At 48.3% G+C, this 18,819-nt stretch overlaps 1 protein-coding gene across 1 annotated transcript; it reads right to left on the bottom strand.

Moving 5' to 3' along the window:
• Positions 1–17,405: 17,405 nt before the first annotated feature.
• Positions 17,406–18,466, bottom strand: LOC123099396 (pollen allergen KBG 41-like). The gene has a single exon (XM_044521563.1). The coding sequence runs from the start codon at positions 18,404–18,406 to the stop codon at positions 17,579–17,581; it is 828 nt and encodes a 275-aa protein (XP_044377498.1). The 5' UTR covers positions 18,407–18,466; the 3' UTR covers positions 17,406–17,578.
• Between the last annotated feature and the right edge of the window lie 353 nt (positions 18,467–18,819).

Below are 18,819 nucleotides of genomic sequence, written 5' to 3' on the forward strand. Positions count from 1 at the left end.
TTTCGTTTGTGGCAGTCCACATTTATGTATTTGAATGAACTCAAATTTGATCATGTGTTAAGTATTAGCTACATATAAATTATTTATCCATGTGGATGTCATGAAACAATCCTTCCCTTGATGTACAGGTAAACACCACAGTACTTTCATGTTCTTCTTGGTGATGTTACTTTCAAGTGACATTGACATTCAGGGAAAGTATGATACATGCTTGTATCTCAACTGCTGGAGCGTTGTTATTTATTCTCTGTATGATACTAGATCTTAATTTTATTTCATTGGTAATACTATCATCTCTCAAGAAGTCCTTTACAAACATATGTAGTACAGCAGGTCATTATTTAATTTGTCTACTCTCTGAAGGTTGCGAAATACCCTGATTTAAATTGTTGCATATGCTATTGTACGATGTACATGCAAACTCTTTATTCGCACAATGCAAGTACGGAATATTTCTATGTAAAAAATAGTAGCTTTAGATTTAGATATTTTCCTTCATTTATAATTCATCTGTAATTAATCTTTATATTCCCGCCGCAACGCACGGGGAAATTACCTAGTTGTACTATAATTACATTGCTTAGTATGTCAGCGGCCTGATGCATAAGAAAGGTAATCTCTACTACTTAAAAAGAATGTAACGTTCCATTTCATCTTTCTTCCCACCATGCTTCGTCAAACCTTTCCTGTATAATAATGAATCAACTTAATTTACTTATCTTCTGAACCAATTCCATTTTAATGTACTTACCAAACTTTTGATTAAAATATAAGGTAAATCATGGGCAGAATTTGATGAACATTTATTTACACAATCGCATACTATGGGCAGGTAAATCACTTCTGATCAAAATATAAGTTAAATCATGGACATAATTTGATGTCCATTTATTTACACAATCGCATATTATGGATAGGTAAATCACAAACTAATATACTAGAATATTTATATCCCATTGCAACGCACGGGCATTGTTCTAATATATAGGAAACAAAAGATTATATGGTATACTGCCCCTGTGCATGCGAGCGAACCGGCTGCAAGGTTCCAAGTTCGATTCAGATCTTAATCAATTTATTTCCCGCAGGACCTGCACGCCATATGAAGATAAACAAGGAGTTTTTGGGGCCTGCTGCTTGCCATGTCAGCCTGACAGTGGGCCACTAACATGTTGGCGTGCCATGTGGGCACCCAATACGGCTACATACATGAAATGTGACTGTATTTGCATCATCATGCAAGTTCGCGGATCAAAAACATGTATTTTGCAAGTTTATACATCAAACTAACCGTCACACGCAAGTTCTAAGACTCCCAGTGTATTTACATGAAAAATAAATGAAAAAACATAAACTAACATAGCGTGCTCAAACAATACGACAACAAAGGATTTGGAGGTCAAGAAAAAAAGCATGAACGACCAGAGGTAGATCCAAAAATACACCAAAAAATATCTTCAAGGATAAATTATAGACTTGCCACCAGTAGTAACCGGGGTAGAAATTAATTCTCGGTATATGTAACAAGAATAGTACAACGTCTCCAATAGTTGAGTCATAGAGATGTTCTAATACTCTATAATACTATGCTCCCTAGTTTTAAAGAGCCCACATTCAATTAAGGTCTCCAACTGAAATTGGATCACCTGATTTTGACCGGGTCAAATATTTCTCAAAGCTATCTAATTCAATTCTTTTATACAATACACTATGCTTATTAATTTTTAATGTCTCACAACTAATCGACATCGTCTTCAACTTAGAATTGGGTCACCCGATTTTGACTGGGTCAATAATTTCTCAAGGAGCTCTTCCATTTAATTCTTTTAATTCCATATGTTCCCTAATTTTGAAACTCTTTCATTCAATTGAGGTATTAAATTTTGAATTTGGTTTAAGATTTTGACCGGGCCAATGATTTTTCAAATCAACCAGCCAGCCTATAAAAACATATCAACCTCGCGCATGCTCCCACCACCTAGAAAAAAGAAGCGCTACCATGTGATACTGTAGCACCAATATAGTTCATGCAGCCACCGATGCCGAAATTTCCCCACTAAATATACATTGGTTAGCGGCTAACAGAACCACATCACGAAAGGCCCATTAAATCACCGCATCATAAATAAAAGTAAAACACACTCCATCATCTTCCCCACCCGCGAAACTAAATATTACATCTGTTCCAAAATATAAGGGGTGTTGGTTTTTTGGAAACTCAATTTTCTTTAACTTTGACCAAGCTCAGAGCAAAAAATATCGATATCCACAATATTAAACATAAAAAGTATGAAAATTAATTTCATGATGAATCTAATCATACCAGTTTGATATTATGGATTTTGATATATTTCTCTACAAATTTTATCAAACTTAAAAGGTTTGACTTTTCAAATAAGTAATAAACTTTATATATTGAAACAAAGTGTGTGTATTTTTTTAAGAAACCCAACAACACCAACGGTGCAGCAAAGCACGCCCAACCCTTCTAGTAAATAGGCTAATTGGGAGAGAGGCGGTGCACCAAATATTTGAGGGAAGACAGGGGAAAGAAGGTGTAACAAAAATTTGAGGGAACTAAATATGCAAAAGAAAAAACGGGCACGGTGTGGTTGCCTTAGCTGCAGCTTCAGCTGCTATAGATCTGCCACACTCATGTTGACCGACACCGTGGAAGATGCATGCTACAGCCTCATCGGTAGATGGCATCCATTAGTCTGCACCAGCTTGCACACTGGCTGACATCATTAGCGGTTTCTGTTGCGGTGGTTGACAACGACATGTACCTAGGGTAGGGCCATAGGCCTGACCTAGACACCCTCCCCAAGGACATTACCCTAAAGTCAGAAGCATTCAAGGCATAACATCATCCACTTGACCAGAAGCATTCCACTCGGAAGACTCAATGTCACTCGACCATAGCATTAGTCACTCGACAACCAGAAGGTCTAAAGCCGCTCTGAACAGCAACGCTCGGGCATTTACTTTGTAGACTTAATAGTCATTCATGTATCTTTATTGTTGGTGTTACCAGTAACGCCCCCTCTTTATGTACCTTAAACCATGTGTAACTGAGGGAAGGAGGGGTCTGGCAAACTCTATATAAGCCACCCCCCTCCTCAGGGACAAGGGTTCGCACCCTCTATAACTCCACACACATATAATCCAGTCGACCGCCTCCGGGCACCGAGACGTAGGGCTATTACTTCCACCGTGAAGGGTCTGAACTCATAAATCTTGTGTGTACAACTTCACCATAGCTGGGATCTTGCCTCCTCATACCTACCCCCATTCTACTGTCAGTCTTAGAACCACGACAGTTGGCGCCCACTGTGGGGTAGGTGTCTTAGCGACTTTTTGGTGAAGTTGTGATTTTTCCGATTCCCATCATCATGGTTTCCGGCGGTGGATTGGCTGAGGGCCGCGAGATCCGTCTCGGCGCGCTCGTCTTCGTTGCCGACGACTCCGCCTGGCTTCAGGAAGCTCCCCTCGACGTCGAGACGCTCCCCGTCCGCGGGGCGACGCACTTTCGTGCGTGCGTTCGCAGCGTCCTTCTCCGGCAGCCGTCGACCCAGTATCGGTCCCGTGGTATCCTCGCTCCCCGCTATTCGCCGACGCAAGCGATCCGGTCGGTCGCGACTTCAGCGGTGTGTGGAACACGCGGTGGCTCGTCAGTCGGCCACCCCACAAGTCGCGGCAATCGAGCCCGACGAAACTCTCTATGGCCTGTTCGATCTGTCGACTGGCTCCGTCGAGACCGCATCCGAGTGCGATAGCAGCGATCCTACAGCTGAAGTCTTGATGGTCGACGGATCACGTAGTCCGCCTGGCTTCCGCCGCGACGACGGCGGTGATGGTGGTGGCGATCCGTCACGCGTTCACGAGGAGTACCGCCCCGAACCCCTTTCTTCGCAGCAGAGGGAAGAGCTTCGCCGCCGTAACATGGATGCGCTCCACACGCCCATCGTTGGGGAAACCTCCGAGGCTCGGGCCTTGGAGGAGGCGCGCCTAACCAACTTGGCTGAGCGCACTCGACTGGAGAACCTTCAGCATGCACTCGACGAGCGTGCTCGGCAGCGGATTCCTGAGTCTAGTCGACGACAGCTTTTTCCGCCTCAACCTCAGGTATACCGCACTCCGATTCAAAATCTCACAGCTGCGGCCCGTATAGCAGAGTCAATCCAGCCTTCCCAGTCAGAGGCTGGCAGAGGTTTGATGCAGATCCGGGCCTTACTCCGGGGAGCAGGAGAGCATAACACAGCAGTGTCTCAGTCGCGGAATAGGATTCATAGCAGATCTGTGATGGCAGATACAGTTCAGTAGGCCCACAGCCCAAGATCGCCCCCGCGACATGAGGGACGTGGGCATCGGCAGGATCAGTACAGGAACCACGAGCAGTATGATCACCGACTCGGCCGTGATGATCGTCGTCGAGTGCCCACACCTCCTCCGAGGAGTGGATCCTATGTGCCTCGACAATATGATGACAGACGCCCTAACAGTGGCGAGCGAAGAATACCAGTCGACCCAAGGGAGCCAGGCTTTGATGCGAGGTCTATTCTCATTCAAGGTCTAGTCGACAGGAACAGAGCACACAGAGAGGGCGTTGACAGAGATCACCCGACTAGCAACTGAGTTCATGTTTCAGGTCCAGAGTGTTTCAGCAGAGCCATCAGGGCCGCGGTGATTCCTCCCAACTTCAGGTTGGCGACTGGAGTCAGCAAGTTCACTGGTGAGTCCAAGCATGACACTTGGGTTGAGGATTACTGAGTGGCTGTGCAGATTGGTGGCGGCAATGATGAAGTGGCCATGAAGCATCTTCCTCTGATGTTGGAAGGTTCAGCCAGAGCATGGTTGACTCAGTTAACACCAGGCAGTATATTCAGTTGGGAGGAACCTGCCCGAGTGTTTGTCAAAACTTTTGAGGGTACTTGCAAGCGGCCAGCAGGATTAACAGAATTGTAGCATTGCGTGCAAAAACCGAATGAGACTCTGAGGGATTACATTTAGAGGTGGACCACTTTGCATCACACAGTGGAAAATGTGTCCCAGCATCAAGCAGTTTGTGCCTTCAAGGAAGGCGTTAAGTATTGAGAACTGGTCCTGAAATTCGGTCGGATAGGAGATATGTCTCTGACTCGGATGATGGAAATAGCCACTCAGTACGCTAACGGAGAAGAAGATGATCGACTCTGCAGTGGAAAGAGCAAACCAGTCGGTCAGGACACCGGTGGAGGCAATTCCAATCGGAAACAGAAGCGTAAAGCTGAGCCTGCAGGGCCTGGTGAAACTGCGGCAGTGATTCAAGGAAAGTTTAAAGGGAAACCTAAGGGGCCCTGGACCCCCAAGAAGGTAAAAGATCAAGCAGGAAATGATGTGTTGGATTTGCCATGTCATATTCACACCAAGAAGGATGAAGAGGGTAATCTGATTTACTAAATACACCACTCGACAGTGTCGACTCCTGATCCAGCAGTTCCGAGAGAAGCAGCCCGGTGAAAAGGAAAGGAGTCGGATAAGGATGAGGACAAGGAAGAAGGTGATGATGGTTTTCCCAACGTCAATTCCACTCTGGTGATTTTTGCTGATGTTGAGAGCAAAAGTCGACTGAAAGTGATAAACCGGGAAGTGAATATGGTTGCTCCGGCAACGACAACATACCTGAAGTGGTCACAAACAGCTATCACATTCGACCAGTCTGATCATCCTGCTCGCATAGCCACTCCAGGGAGGCAAGCATTGGTGGTCGACCCAGTCGTTGCTGGCACTCGATTGACCAAAGTGCTAATGGATGGTGGTAGTGGCCTGAATATCCTTTACGCTGAAACCTTGAAGGGGATGGGCATTCCGATGTCCAAGCTAAGCAAAAGCAACATGAGTTTCCGTGGCGTTATCCCTGGAAAGAAAGCCAAATCACTCGGCCAGATAACCCTTGATGTGGTTTTCCGTGATTCAAAGAATTACCGTAAGGAAAAGTTGACATTTGAAGTAGTGGATTTCCAGAGTGCTTATCATGCTATTTCGGGGAGGCCTGCATATGCACGCTTTATGGCTCGACCATGTTACGCGTATCTCAAATTGAAAATGCCTGGTCCCAGAGGAGTGATCGCGGTCACTGGCAATCGGTAGAAGGCAGAGGAATGCTTCCAGAAGGGTTCTAAAATTGCCGATGCACAAATGGCAGCAGTTGACATGCAAGAGTATCAGAAAAATGCAGATCCGAGTGATTTGTTGCGAGCCAAGAAGCCTGCCAGAGATTCTGCATTTCACTCGTCCGGTGAAACAAAGCCGATTCATATTCACCCAACCGATCCCAATGCTCTTCTACTCATATCTCGACATCACTCGACAACAAATAGGAAGAAGCGCTCATCCAGTTCCTCCGTGAGAACTGGGACATCTTTGGATGGAAACCTTCTGACATGCTGGGTGTACCCAGGGGACTGGCTGAGCACTGTTTGTGAGTCGACCCGAAAGTGAAACCAGTCAAGGAACATCTTCGACGGTCCGCCGTACAGAAGAGAAAGGCAATTGGCGAGGATGGCTCGGCTCCTGGCAGCTGAGTTCATCCGAGAGATTTACCACTCCGAGTGGCTCGCCAATGTTGTCATGGTCCCCAAGAAGGACGACTCACTTCGTATGTGCATTGACTTCAAGCATATCAATCGGGCCTGCCCGAAAGATCATTTCCCTCTCCCCCGTATGGACCAAATCATCGACTCAACTGCGGGGTGTGAGCGTTTGTCTTTTCTGGACGCCTATTCTGGGTATCATCAGATCCGACTATATGGACCCGATGAGATAAAAACAACTTTCATCACTCCATTCGGGTGCTTTTGTTATGTCACCATGCCATTCGGTCTCAAGAACGCTGGTGCCACATTTATGAGGATGATTCAGAAGTGCCTGCTCACTCAAATCAGTCGGAATGTGGAAGCATATATGGATGACATCGTGGTCAAGTCACGTAAAGGTTCCGACCTGCTGACTGACCTCGCTGAAACCTTTGCCAACCTGAGAAGGTATGATATCAAGCTTAGTCCGCCGAAATGTACATTCGGAGTTCCAGGAGGAAAGTTACTCGGTTTCCTCGTTTCCGAACGAGGGATCGACGCGAACCTAGAGAAAGTTGGGGCATACTCCAGATGAAACGCCCTATGCGTGTGCATGACGTTCAGAAGCTTACTGGTTGTTTGGCCGCCCTGAGTTGATTCATCTCTCGCCTCGGTGAAAAGGCATTGCCTCTTTACCGACTGATGAAGAAATCTGATAAGTTCGAGTGGACTCCTGAAGCTGATGCAGCGTTTGCAGAGCTCAAAACCCTGCTTTCCACCCAGCCGGTGTTTGCTGCCCCAATCAGCAAATAGCCTTTACTGCTTTATATTGCAGCCACTGGACAAGTTGTCAGTACAGTACTCACGGTCTAGCGGGAAGAAGAAGGAAAAGCCTATAAAGTTCAGCGCCGAGTGTACTATATTTCTGAAGTCTTGACTCCGTCCAAGCAGAGATATCCACATTATCAGAAGCTTGTTTACAGAATTTACATGTCCACGAAGAAGGTTGCACATTATTTTTTAGATCATTCAATTACAGTCGTCAGCGACGCACCATTGTCAGAAATTCTGAACAACAGAGATGCAACTGGTCGAGTGGCAAAATGGGCGATTGAACTCCTTTCATTGGATATCAAGTTCGAGGCAAAGAAAGCTATCAAGTCCCAAGCAATAGCAGATTTCCTCGCCGAGTGGGTTGAGCAGCAACAACCGACTCAGATTCACTCGGAGCATTGGACCATGTTCTTTGGCGGATCCAAGATGTTGAATGGTTCTGGTGCTGGGGTGGTATTGGTATCCCCCCGAGGAGATAGGCTCAGTTATGTTCTTCAGATTCATTTTGATTCCTCCAAAAATGCGGCTGAATATGAAGCACTTCTGTACGGGTTGCGTATGGCCATTTCACTCGGCGTCCGTCGCCTAATGGTCTACGGCGACTCAGATTTGGTGGTTAATCAAGTAATGAAGGAGTGGGACGTCAGGAGCCCGGCTATGACTGGCTATTGTAATGCAGTGAGAAAGTTAGAGAAGAAGTTTGAGGGGTTAGAGCTCCATCATATACCCCGACTGAAAAATCAAGCAGCTGATGATTTGGCAAAGATAGGTTCCAAGCGTGAGCCTATTCCCAGTAATGTGTTCTTGGAGCATCTTCACACGCCGTCTGTCCAAGAGGATCCCTTCACGGAGGAGCCCCCACAACCTAAGAGCCCTACTGATCCGACTGAAGTTGAAATCCCAGCCGTGGTCGACTTGGTCATGGAAGTTTTGGTCGTCATACCCGATTGGACAGTGCCATACATTGCATATATTCTCAGGAAAGAGCTCCCAGAGGATGAAGAAGAGGCCCGTCAGATTGTCCGTCGATCTAAAGCTTTCACAGTAATGGGTGGACAGCTTTACAGAGAAAGTGTTACCGGAGTCGCTCAGAAGTGCATAACACCGGAAGAAGGTCGAGTGATCCTCAACGACATCCACTCGGGGACCTGTGGTCACCATGCGTCCTCTTGGACCATTGTGGCCAAAGCATACGGAGCGGGGTTTTATTGGCCACGAGCGAATGAAATGGCAAAAGACATAGTCGACAAATGTGAAGGTTGCCAGTTCTATTCCAATATGTCTCACAAGCCTGCATTAGCCCTGAAGACCATTCCACTCGTCTGGCCCTTTGCTGTCTGGGGATTAGACATGGTTGGACCTCTGAGGACTGGCAGGAGCGGCTTCACTCATGTACTCGTAGCAGTCGACAAGTTCACCAAAGGGATTGAAGCCAAGCCTATCAAAAACCTCGAAGCCAGTACTGCTGTCAGCTTCATCAGAGAGTTAACATTCAGAAATGGCGTTCCGCACAACATCATCAGTGATAATGGGTCGAACTTTGATTCTGATGAGTTCAGAGCCTTTTGCGCTTCCCAAGGCACTCGGGTCGATTATGCTTCAGTCGCCCATCCCCAGTCGAATGGACAAGCTGAAAGAGCAAACGGGTTGATTCTCAAAGGACTGAAACCCCGATTGATGCGTGACCTCAAGCATGCGGCAGGTGCTTGGGTCGATGAACTTTCCGTCAGTGCTTTGGGGATTGAGGAAAACTGCAAATCGGTCGACTGGTCGAACTCCGTTCTTCTTAGTTTATGGAGCTGAAGCTGCGCTACCGAGTGACTTGCTTCACAATGCACCCCGAGTCGAACTTTTCTCAGAAGATGAAGCAGAACAGGCTCGGCAAGATGCAGTTGATCTCCTGGAAGAGGAAAGAGAGATGGCCCTGATCCGGTCGACCATTTATCAGCGAGATCTGCGTCGATTCCACGCCAGAAACGTGAGGGGTCGAGCATTTCAAGAGGGAGACTTGGTTCTTCGAGTGGATCAGCAGAAACCACACAAGCTCGCTCCTGCTTGGGAAGGCCCCTTCATTGTCACCAAAGTGCTCCACAACGGAGCATACCACCTCTACAATGTCGAGCATAATAAAGACGAGCCACGCACTTGGAATGCGGAGCTGCTCCGCCCCTTTTATACTTAAGCATTCAGATTGTTGAGATGTAATAAGAAATTCCTTCTAGTTTGATTATCAAAGACACAGTTTCACAGTCTCCTACAGGATTGTTTTTCCTTTTTTATGTGTTCTAAATCCCCCAGGGGGTGCCTTAGCTTAGCTGCGAATCCGTTTCGCCTAAGTTCCAAAAAAGAAAATCCTGCCGAGTGAAGAGCAAGCCTCTCACTCGGAGGCTTAGCCGCGAATCCGTTTCACCTAAGTTTGAAAAATCCTACCGAGTGGCGAGCAACCCTCTCACTCGAGGGCCTAGCCGCAGTCCAGTACTCGCCTAAGTTTAAAAAATCCTACCGAGTGGTGAGCAACCCTCTCACTCGGAGGCTTAGCTGCAGTCCAGTACTCGCCTATGTTTAAAAAAATCCTACCGAGTGGTGAGCAAACCTCTCACTCGGGGGCTTAGCTACAGTCCAGTACTCGCCTAAGTTTAAAAAATCCTACCTAGTGGTGAGCAAGCCTCTCACTCGGGGGCTTAGCTGCAGTCCAGTACTCGCCTAAGTTTAAAAAATCCTACCGAGTGGTGAGCAACCCTCTCACTCGGAGGCTTAGCTGCGGTCCAGTACTCGCCTAAGTTTAAAAAAAATCCTACCGAGTGGCGAGCAACCCTCTCACTCGGGGGCTTAGCCGCAGTCCAGTACTCGCCTAAGTTTAAAAAATCCTATCGAGTTGTGAGCAACCATCTCACTCGGAGGATTAGCTGCAGTCCAGTACTCGCCTAAGTTTTAAAAAAAAATCCTACCGAGTGGTGAGGAAACCTCTCACTCGGGGGCTTAGCTGCAGTCCAGTACTCGCCTCAGTTTAAAAAATCCTACCGAGTGGTGAGCATCCTCTCACTCGGGGGCTTAGCTGCAGTCCAGTACTCGCCTAAATTTAAAAAATCCTACCGAGTGGTGAGCAACCCTCTCACTCGGAGGCTTAATTGCAGTCCAATACTCGCCTAAGTTCAAAAAAAATCCTACCGAGTGGCGAGCAACCATCTCACTCGGGGGCTTAGCCGCAGTCCAGTACTCACCTAAGTTTAAAAAATCGTACCGAGTTATGAGCAACCCTCTCACTCGGAGGCTTAGCTGCAGTCCAGTACTCGCCTAAGTTTAAAAAAAAATCCTACCGAGTGGTGAGCAAACCTCTCACTCGGGGGCTTAGCTGCAGTCCAGTACTCGCCTAAGTTTAAAAAATCCTACCGAGTGGTGAGCAAGCCTCTCACTCGGGGGCTTAGCTGCAGTCCAGTACTCGCCTAAGTTTAAAAAATCCTACCGAGTGGTGAGCAAGCCTCTCACTCAGGGGCTTAGCTGCAGTCCAGTACTCGCCTATGTTTAAAAAAATCCTACCGAGTGGTGAGCAAGCCTCTCACTCGGGGGCTTAGCTGCAGTCCAGTACTCGCCTAAGTTTAAAAAATCCTACCAAGTGGTGAGCAACCCTCTCATTCGGGGGCTTAGCTGCAGTCCAGTAACCGCCTAAGTTTAAAAAATCCTACCGAGTGATGAGCAACCCTCTCACTCGGGGGCTTAGCTGCAGTCCAGTACTCGCCTAAGTTTAAAAAATCCTACCGAGTGGCGAGCAACCCTCTTACTCGGGGGCTTTGCTGCAGTCCAGTACTCGCCTAAGTATAAAACACGTTCCTAGTGAGAGCCGATCTTCTCGCTCGGGAACTTGGCCACACTCTCCATCTTGATCCGCAAGGATGACGAGGTGCAGGTCGACTGCGACCTTCTCCTCAGAGCTGCGCCATAAATACAATGTACACTCTATCCTGATCCGCAAGGACGACGAGGTGCAGGTCGACTACGACCTTCTCCTCAGAGCTGCGCCATAAGTACAATATGTGCTCCATCCCGATCCACGAGGGCGAAGAGGTGCAGGTCGACTGATTACCTTCTCCTCAGAGCTGCATTGCAAGTACAAAGACTATTCCAAGTGAAGAAACAAGTTCCACTCGAAGGCAAACACGAACATACTCGGAGATAAACCAAGTTCAGATAAATCCTAAGGTTCCAAACCACGGATTAAAGTACTCGGGCATCAGGCCCGAAGGAGTTTAACGATTACAAAATCACTCGGCATTCCGAGCCAAATTTAAGGGGAGGCATAAAGTTTGTTCACTCCGCAGGAGGAGGGCTAGCTGGCTCGACGAACTTGTCCAAGTCGATACCGTCAGCGATCCAAGTGGCAGCAACAATGAAAGTTTCCATGAAGGATTGGAAGTCGTGCTTTTTGGTATTGGCGACCTTGATTGCTGCTAGCTTCTCTTCTCGCGCTTCCTTGCAGTGGACACGAACCAGAGACAGAGCCACGTCAGCACCGCGGCGAGCAGAAGACTTCTTCCATTCCTGCACCCGACCAGGAACCTCGTTGAGTCGAGCCATCAGAGACTCGAGGTCATTTTGGAGCGTCGCCCTTGGCCAGAGTGTTGTGTCGATCCGCGACACCGCAACTTTCAGACGAGCAAGGTAGTCGACAACACCAGCGACACGGGATTCCAGTCGGAGCACGTTCATGGTAGCTTCGTCCTTCACAGGAGAGAGGATGGGGTCCAAGCTTGTCTCAACTCGCCCAGTCTCTTCCTCGAAGTTCTGGCAAAATTCTGCACACGCAATACAACGATGAGTCAATGGTTATATATCGAGTCGACAGCAACAAGTCAGTCAGACAAGGGAAGGCACCTTCAAGCATGGCGAACAACTTTTTGGCAAGACCTCCCAGATAATCCTCCATGTCATCTCTCTTGCGGGCGATGTGTTCCACTTTGTCGGTTAGGGCCCTCTTGTCCTTCTTCAGACGAGTCGCTTCCTTATTGGCTCCATCAAGGGCAGTTTTCAGCTTGGCATTCTCTTCCTCCATTTTGTCGACTGAAGCCAGCATCTGGTCGGCGAGTGCAGTTTTCTCTTCAGCTGCTTTCTGCGTGGCAGCAAGGTCCATATCCTTCTTTGCCAGAGCCTGGTTCATTGTTTCTGAAAGAAATAATGCTTGGATCAAAAAAGCAAATAACACCCGGTTCAGGAACAAATCAGTCGACAAGTTTTTCGTACTAGCGGCTTCATCCTTGGCCTTCTACAAGTTTGTCTTAGCTAGATCCTGATCGAGATTGAGCTGAATCTGCTTCTTCTCCAGGTCAGCAAAATGAGCTCCAAGTTCACAGGATTTCTATAATCAAAGGACGGTCAGTCCACAGATGAAAAGATGGGTTACTTCAGAGCAATAGAGTGATAAATTCAACAAGTTCTAAGACTACTGCCGAATCAAACATCCAACAGTAGTCTCGGGGACTACACCCAGTGGGTGCACTTAGCGTGCCCCCACTGGTTCAGTTTCCACTCGACATGGTCCGCCCAGGCCGAGTGTAAAAAAAAGAGGAAAGTTGTTCTCAGACCACAGTCGACTACCCGCAGTCGACTATGGTCTCGGGGACTACACCCAGTGGGTGCACTTAGCTTGCCCCCACTGGTCCAGTTTCCACTCGACATGGTCCGCCCAGGCCGAGTGAGAAAATTTCAATTCTCAGACCATAGCCGACTGTCCGCAGTCAACTATGGTCTCGGGGACTACACCTAGTGGGTGCACTCAGCGTGCCCCCACTAGTTCAAAAATTCAGTCGACACAACCTAGTCGACCCAAGAAACAAAACTATTCAGCAGTAAGTTAAAACACCCAGTGGGTGTACAAATGCAAAACACAGACTGATGGAAAGATCCCTCAGGGAAAATTTTCAGGTAGCATATCCTAACAGAACAAGCGACAAGCTAAAGGGTCAGTCAGCGATCAACCAACCTGGACGTTGCTCTGGAGAGCTGAGCTGGCGTCGTAAGCAGCTTGACTGGCCTCCCGGACCACCTTCATCCGCTCCATCATGATACCCGCCTGGCGTATAGCCTCCTTGGCAGCACTCACTTGGTGCTCTGGGACGTGATGTGCAGTGAAGAGTGAAGATGGATCGGCTGGAGTCTGTCGATGCTGAAGGCTGGGCACTCGACAATGGTATGGCGTAAGTCACAGAAGTCCGATTGGCGTCGCCGGTCTCCTGGATTACCGGTTGCGTCACCGGCGTCGACTGAGGTGCCTTGCCAGTTGATGTCTTCCTGCTTCTCCTTCCCATAGGCCTCAGCAGCACATCCTCGTCGTCATCTGGAAGATCAATGACATTGGGAGGAGCTGCAAAAAGAATTAATCGCCAGAATTCAGTCGACCAGCAAAACAGCTGAGAAAGTAAAGACAAGATTACAAGAGTCATACTCGGATTAGAGGTGACTGCATCCTCCATTTCCTCGTCTTCATCCCTGTAAACAGAAGTCCCAGAGGTAGCAGCACTTCAAATCTCAAGATTCAGTCGGTCAGACCTTCCGAAATGAGTCGACTGAAGTTCAATCCATGCCAAACCAAGAAATCAAGTCCAACTATTACCTGGAAGCAATGGGAACAGTCACTTTGATCTTGGGCAAAGCCTTCCGCGGTTTTGACGGCGTAACCTTTGACTGCTTCGGGGCCTTTTCAGTCGGCGCTGGAGAAGATGTCCGAGGGCGCTTTGAGGTCTGTCCAGTCCGCGCAGTCGCCTTGCCACGGATACTTGTCGGGTCGTGCTTATTCTTGGAACGCCTTTCATTGCGAGGTGGTGACTCGACCTCTTCGCCACTGCTCGAGTCCTCGCTTTCCTCCTCCTCATCTCCTCCATCAGACTGATAATCCATGCTTTCACCTCCGCTTTCTTCTCCTTCCTGGTACTGCTGTTGCTCCTCGTTCGACATTGAGTATGTATCCGTATAGATCTGCGAAGCAAAAGAGGTGAACAAAGGATGGTCGACTCAGTAAACAATTGCAAGTCAGAATGAAAAACACTCGGAAATAAAAGAATGGACCTTGTCTGGTTGGTTGGTTGTGTCGAATGGTAAAACTCTTTGGGACCCCCTGGGGTTGACCTTGTTTCCTGTGATGCCTTGCACCCACTGAGCCACCGTCTTCTCATCAGCGTCCTTCGTGTGGATCCGAGTGGAATCTTCAATCCCCAAGTACATCCACATCGAGTGATCACGAGCCTGGAGGGGCTGGATACGTCGACTGAGAAATACCTCGAGCAAATCCATTCCGGTCACACCCTCATGAATCCGCTGAACTACTCGCTCCATCAACATGGCCACCTCCACCTTCTCTGTTGGAGTCACTTTCAAGGTGGTGGGTTTCTGGACTCGCGCCAAAGAAAACGGAGGTAGAGCAGTCGAGTGGCCAGGAGTCGACTTGTCTTTGCAATAAAACCAAGTCGACTGCCACCCTCTAACCGAGTCGGGGAGAATCATCACAGGAAAAGCGCTCTTCCCTCGCATCTGGATGCCCAAGCCCCCACACATCTGGATTACCTGGGTTTTCTCGTCACTCGGGCTAGCTTTTTTCATAGTCTGCGAGCGACATGTGAAGATGTGCTTGAATAGACCCCAGTGCGGTCGACAACCCAGGAAATTCTCACACAGTGAGACAAAGGCAGCAAGGTACGTGATAGTATTGGGAGAGAAATGGTGGAGTTGGGCTCCGAAGAAGTTTAGAAAGGCACGGAAAAACGGATGTGGGGGCAAAGAAAAACTGCGGTCGACGTGGGTAGCGAGCAAGACGCATTAACCCTCCTGGGGCTGCGGCTCAGACTCGTCCCCCGGGAGCCTCCAGGAACCATGCTCGATCAGCCCACTCTTGGCCAGATCTCGCAGATCATCCAGCTCGATGGTGGACTGGATCCAGTCGCCCTGAACCCAGCCGCGCGGCAAGCCGGATCTCGACGACGACCCGCTCCTGCCAGTCTTCTTCCCCTTCCCCTTCGCCGCCCCCTTCTTCGCGCGTTCCAGCGCTGCCATCTTGTCCTTCGCCATCGGAGCAAGAGGCGCACGGGCGGGCGGCGGCGTCGAGAACGGAAGCGGTAGCGGTGGAGAAACAAAGGAGGGAGAAGGAAAAATTGGGGCGCACTGTACAAAATTCCCCAATCCAACGCCTTATATGGAATCGTTTCCGAGTGACTAACCACTGGGCCCGGACGATCCTGTCAAATCCCGCAACTTGCGCTCGCTCAGTACGTGGCGAAAAAGGTGGCACGGATATCAAGGCGTCCCTGCCTAATCCATCCCGATTACTGCGGCCGCCTCCGTCCCGCGCACTTCCCAAAATTTCGAATCCCGCAAGATCCAGGAGTAGCAGAGCAGTTTGTCAGACCGAAGATTTTTTCCATAACAACACCCGAAGCTTAGCAGCAAAGTTCACTCGACAAACTAAGAATGGATCAAGGCGGCTGAAAAAGAAGTTGAAGTCATCATATTGTTCATTGATCCCAGCAAGACGCTTCCGAAGCGCAAAAATCGAGTCGGAATTATTTTCAACTCCTTATCCACTCGAACCCTGAACCATTCGGGGGCTAATGACGAAGACATGTACCTAGGGTAGGGTCATAGGCCTGACCTAGACACGCTCCCCAAGGACATTACCCTAAAGTCAGAAGCATTCAAGGCATAACATCATCCACTCGACCAGAAGCATTCCACTCGGAAGACTCAATGTCACTCGACCATAGCATTAGTCACTCGACAACCAGAAGGTCTAAAGCCGCTCTGAACAGCAACGGTCGGGCATTTACTTTGTAGACTTAATAGTCATTCATGTATCTTTATTGCTGGCGTTACCAGTAACGCCCCTTCTTTATGTACCTTAAACCCTGTGTAACTGAGGGCAGGAGGGGTCTGGCGAACTCTATATAAGCCACCCCCCTCCTCAGGGAAAAGGGTTCGCCCCCCCTTTACTTCACACACATATAATTCAGTCGACCGCCTCCGGGCACCGAGACGTAGGGCTATTACTTCCATCGTGAAGGGCCTGAACTCGTAAACCTTGTGTGTACAACTTCACCATAGCTGGGATCATGCCTCCTCATACCTACCCCCATTCTACTGTCAGTCTTAGAACCACGACAGTGGTGCCGTCAGCGACGTTGACGACTCGGTGGGTAATTCAACCTGTCGAGGCCGTGGGGGGCGCGATATTGCCAGGTAGGTAAGCGTACGTGCCTTAGGCTACTCATAGTGGGGAGTATTATATACTAGTATCATACACATGATACTAATGTATTATACTATCTTTGTAGTGACAATATCATAGAGTAGTACCATAGATGATCATATTTATTGTCATGTATGACACAAAGTAGCATAGCATTTAACATGATACGGTATCTAGCTATGTTACTCTAACCCTCTCTCTCTTCTTTAATTCTCTGCCACATCAGCATGTTTACTATTCCCGAGTGCATGATGCCGGCTAAGATACCACCACTATGTGGTCAGCCTTAGCCATCCCCACCCTTGGCTCCCTGCCACCAACACATGAATCGATATGTTGCTGGTGTGCCGACCGTGCATGTCCAAAACAGATCAATTACAAAAAAGCTAACTGACGATCGTTAGCTGTGGGCGTTTTTGCAGCGACTCCCCATCCTCTGTCGGTTACGTTTGCGCGAACACCTTGGCATAGGATTGGTTCTACGTCAATTTTTAAATGCAGTTTGCTGTGTGATAAGGGCATGTACAATGGTTGATAAGATAGTCTTATCTTAAGTCTTGTATGTAATTTGGAGATGATAAAAAAAATTATATCTACAATGAATCATCTTTTAATAATTAGTTATTCTTAAAAATATGGTGCGTGCTAAGAAATATCAATTGTCTTCTCTTAAATAAGAGAAGACAATCATTTTCTTATGATTTCTCTTTCCTCCGCCTCATTATTTATCCTACGTGTCATTCTTAAGATAAAACTATTGTACATGCTCTAAGGGCATCTACAATGATTGATAAGACAGTTTTAATTATTTTAAGTTTTGCATGTAATTTAAAGATGACAAAAAAATACGCATACAATGGGTTATATCTTAGCCTTATCTTCAACAACTAGCTATTTCTAAAAACATTATGAGACATATTGTGCTAAGAGATCATCTCTTAAATAATAGAAGACAAGCCTTTTCTTATGATTTCTCAGGAGTGGGAGTGACGGTTGCCGTGGAAGTGGCGGCAGTGGGAGTGTCAGGGGCGGTGGCGGCAGCGGCCATGGCGAGGATGGTCTTGCTCAAAGCGGACTCAAAGGCCAAAAGCTTGTCCTTGGGCGTATTGGGAACAGTGATGCCGTAGACCTTCTTGATGCTGGACACGAGGTCGGGGATGAATTTGTAGCCCCCGTATGCACCGCCTGTGGTTTCCTTGATGGCCTTGTTAAAGGCGGACTTGAAGACGACGAACTTGTCCTTGATTGGGGCAGCATCGGCGGCGGTGGCTGCAGTCCTAAAGGCAGTGTCGATCTGGTCGATGGCCTTCAGCTCGTCGGCAGGGATCGTCCCCTTGACTTCCTCGCCGGCGGGCTTGACGGCGTGGACCTCAAGGATGCCGGCAATGATGCGGAGCGACTCGCTGAGGATGGCCACGAAGGCGTCGTACTTGGCCTCCGGGGTAGCGCCCTTGGCGAAGTGGTAGGCCGTCAACTGAGCGAAGGCGATCCTGGTGGTGAAAGTGGCCTGGAAGTTGAACGTGCCGGTGATCCCTCCGATAGACCAGCCAAAGTTCATGGTGAAGGTGGTCTGGAATGTCTTGTACTTGTCCGCTGGAGCGACCACGGCTGCGGCCGCCACAGCCGCCTTGAAAGCGTTGTTGGCCTTCTCAATTAGCTTCTGCTCCTCGGTCGTGGCCTTTGGTTGTGCCCCGGCCAGGGCAGAGCCGGCTTCGACAGCGTACGAGAAGGCTGGCCCCGCCATGAGGGTGACAGCCACAAAGAGCGCCACTGTGCACTGATGCACTGCCATTGTTGCTACTCGTGTCTTGCATTGGTGGGTTTGTTCAGTACGTAGGAGGAGAGATTGTGGTGTGGTGTGAAGATGCGGGATCCAAATTAGCATTAGGGTGAGAGGCCAGGAGAGATTGCCGCGCCCAAATTAGCAATCTCCTCCTCTCCTCTCCTTTTTTTAGCCAAACTAATTATCCATGTGATGTCTACACCCCACAAACCAATCAATTATATCGCTAACTACTGTTTGATCTCATGGGTAATATAATATACCCCTATATATTACTAATAAAGCAATCTGATATTTTTGGTTTCGTCTCACTTTGATGATTTTTTTAGGGTCGCCTAGGAATGAATGAAAAGGCTACGAGCGTTTCAGTTTCGTACGTCTGTTCGCTGGAATGCTATGTGTGCCTGCAAGCCTACGTCTAA

This window comes from Triticum aestivum, chromosome 4D, assembly GCF_018294505.1.
Source record: "Triticum aestivum cultivar Chinese Spring chromosome 4D, IWGSC CS RefSeq v2.1, whole genome shotgun sequence".
NCBI lineage: Eukaryota > Viridiplantae > Streptophyta > Magnoliopsida > Poales > Poaceae > Triticum > Triticum aestivum.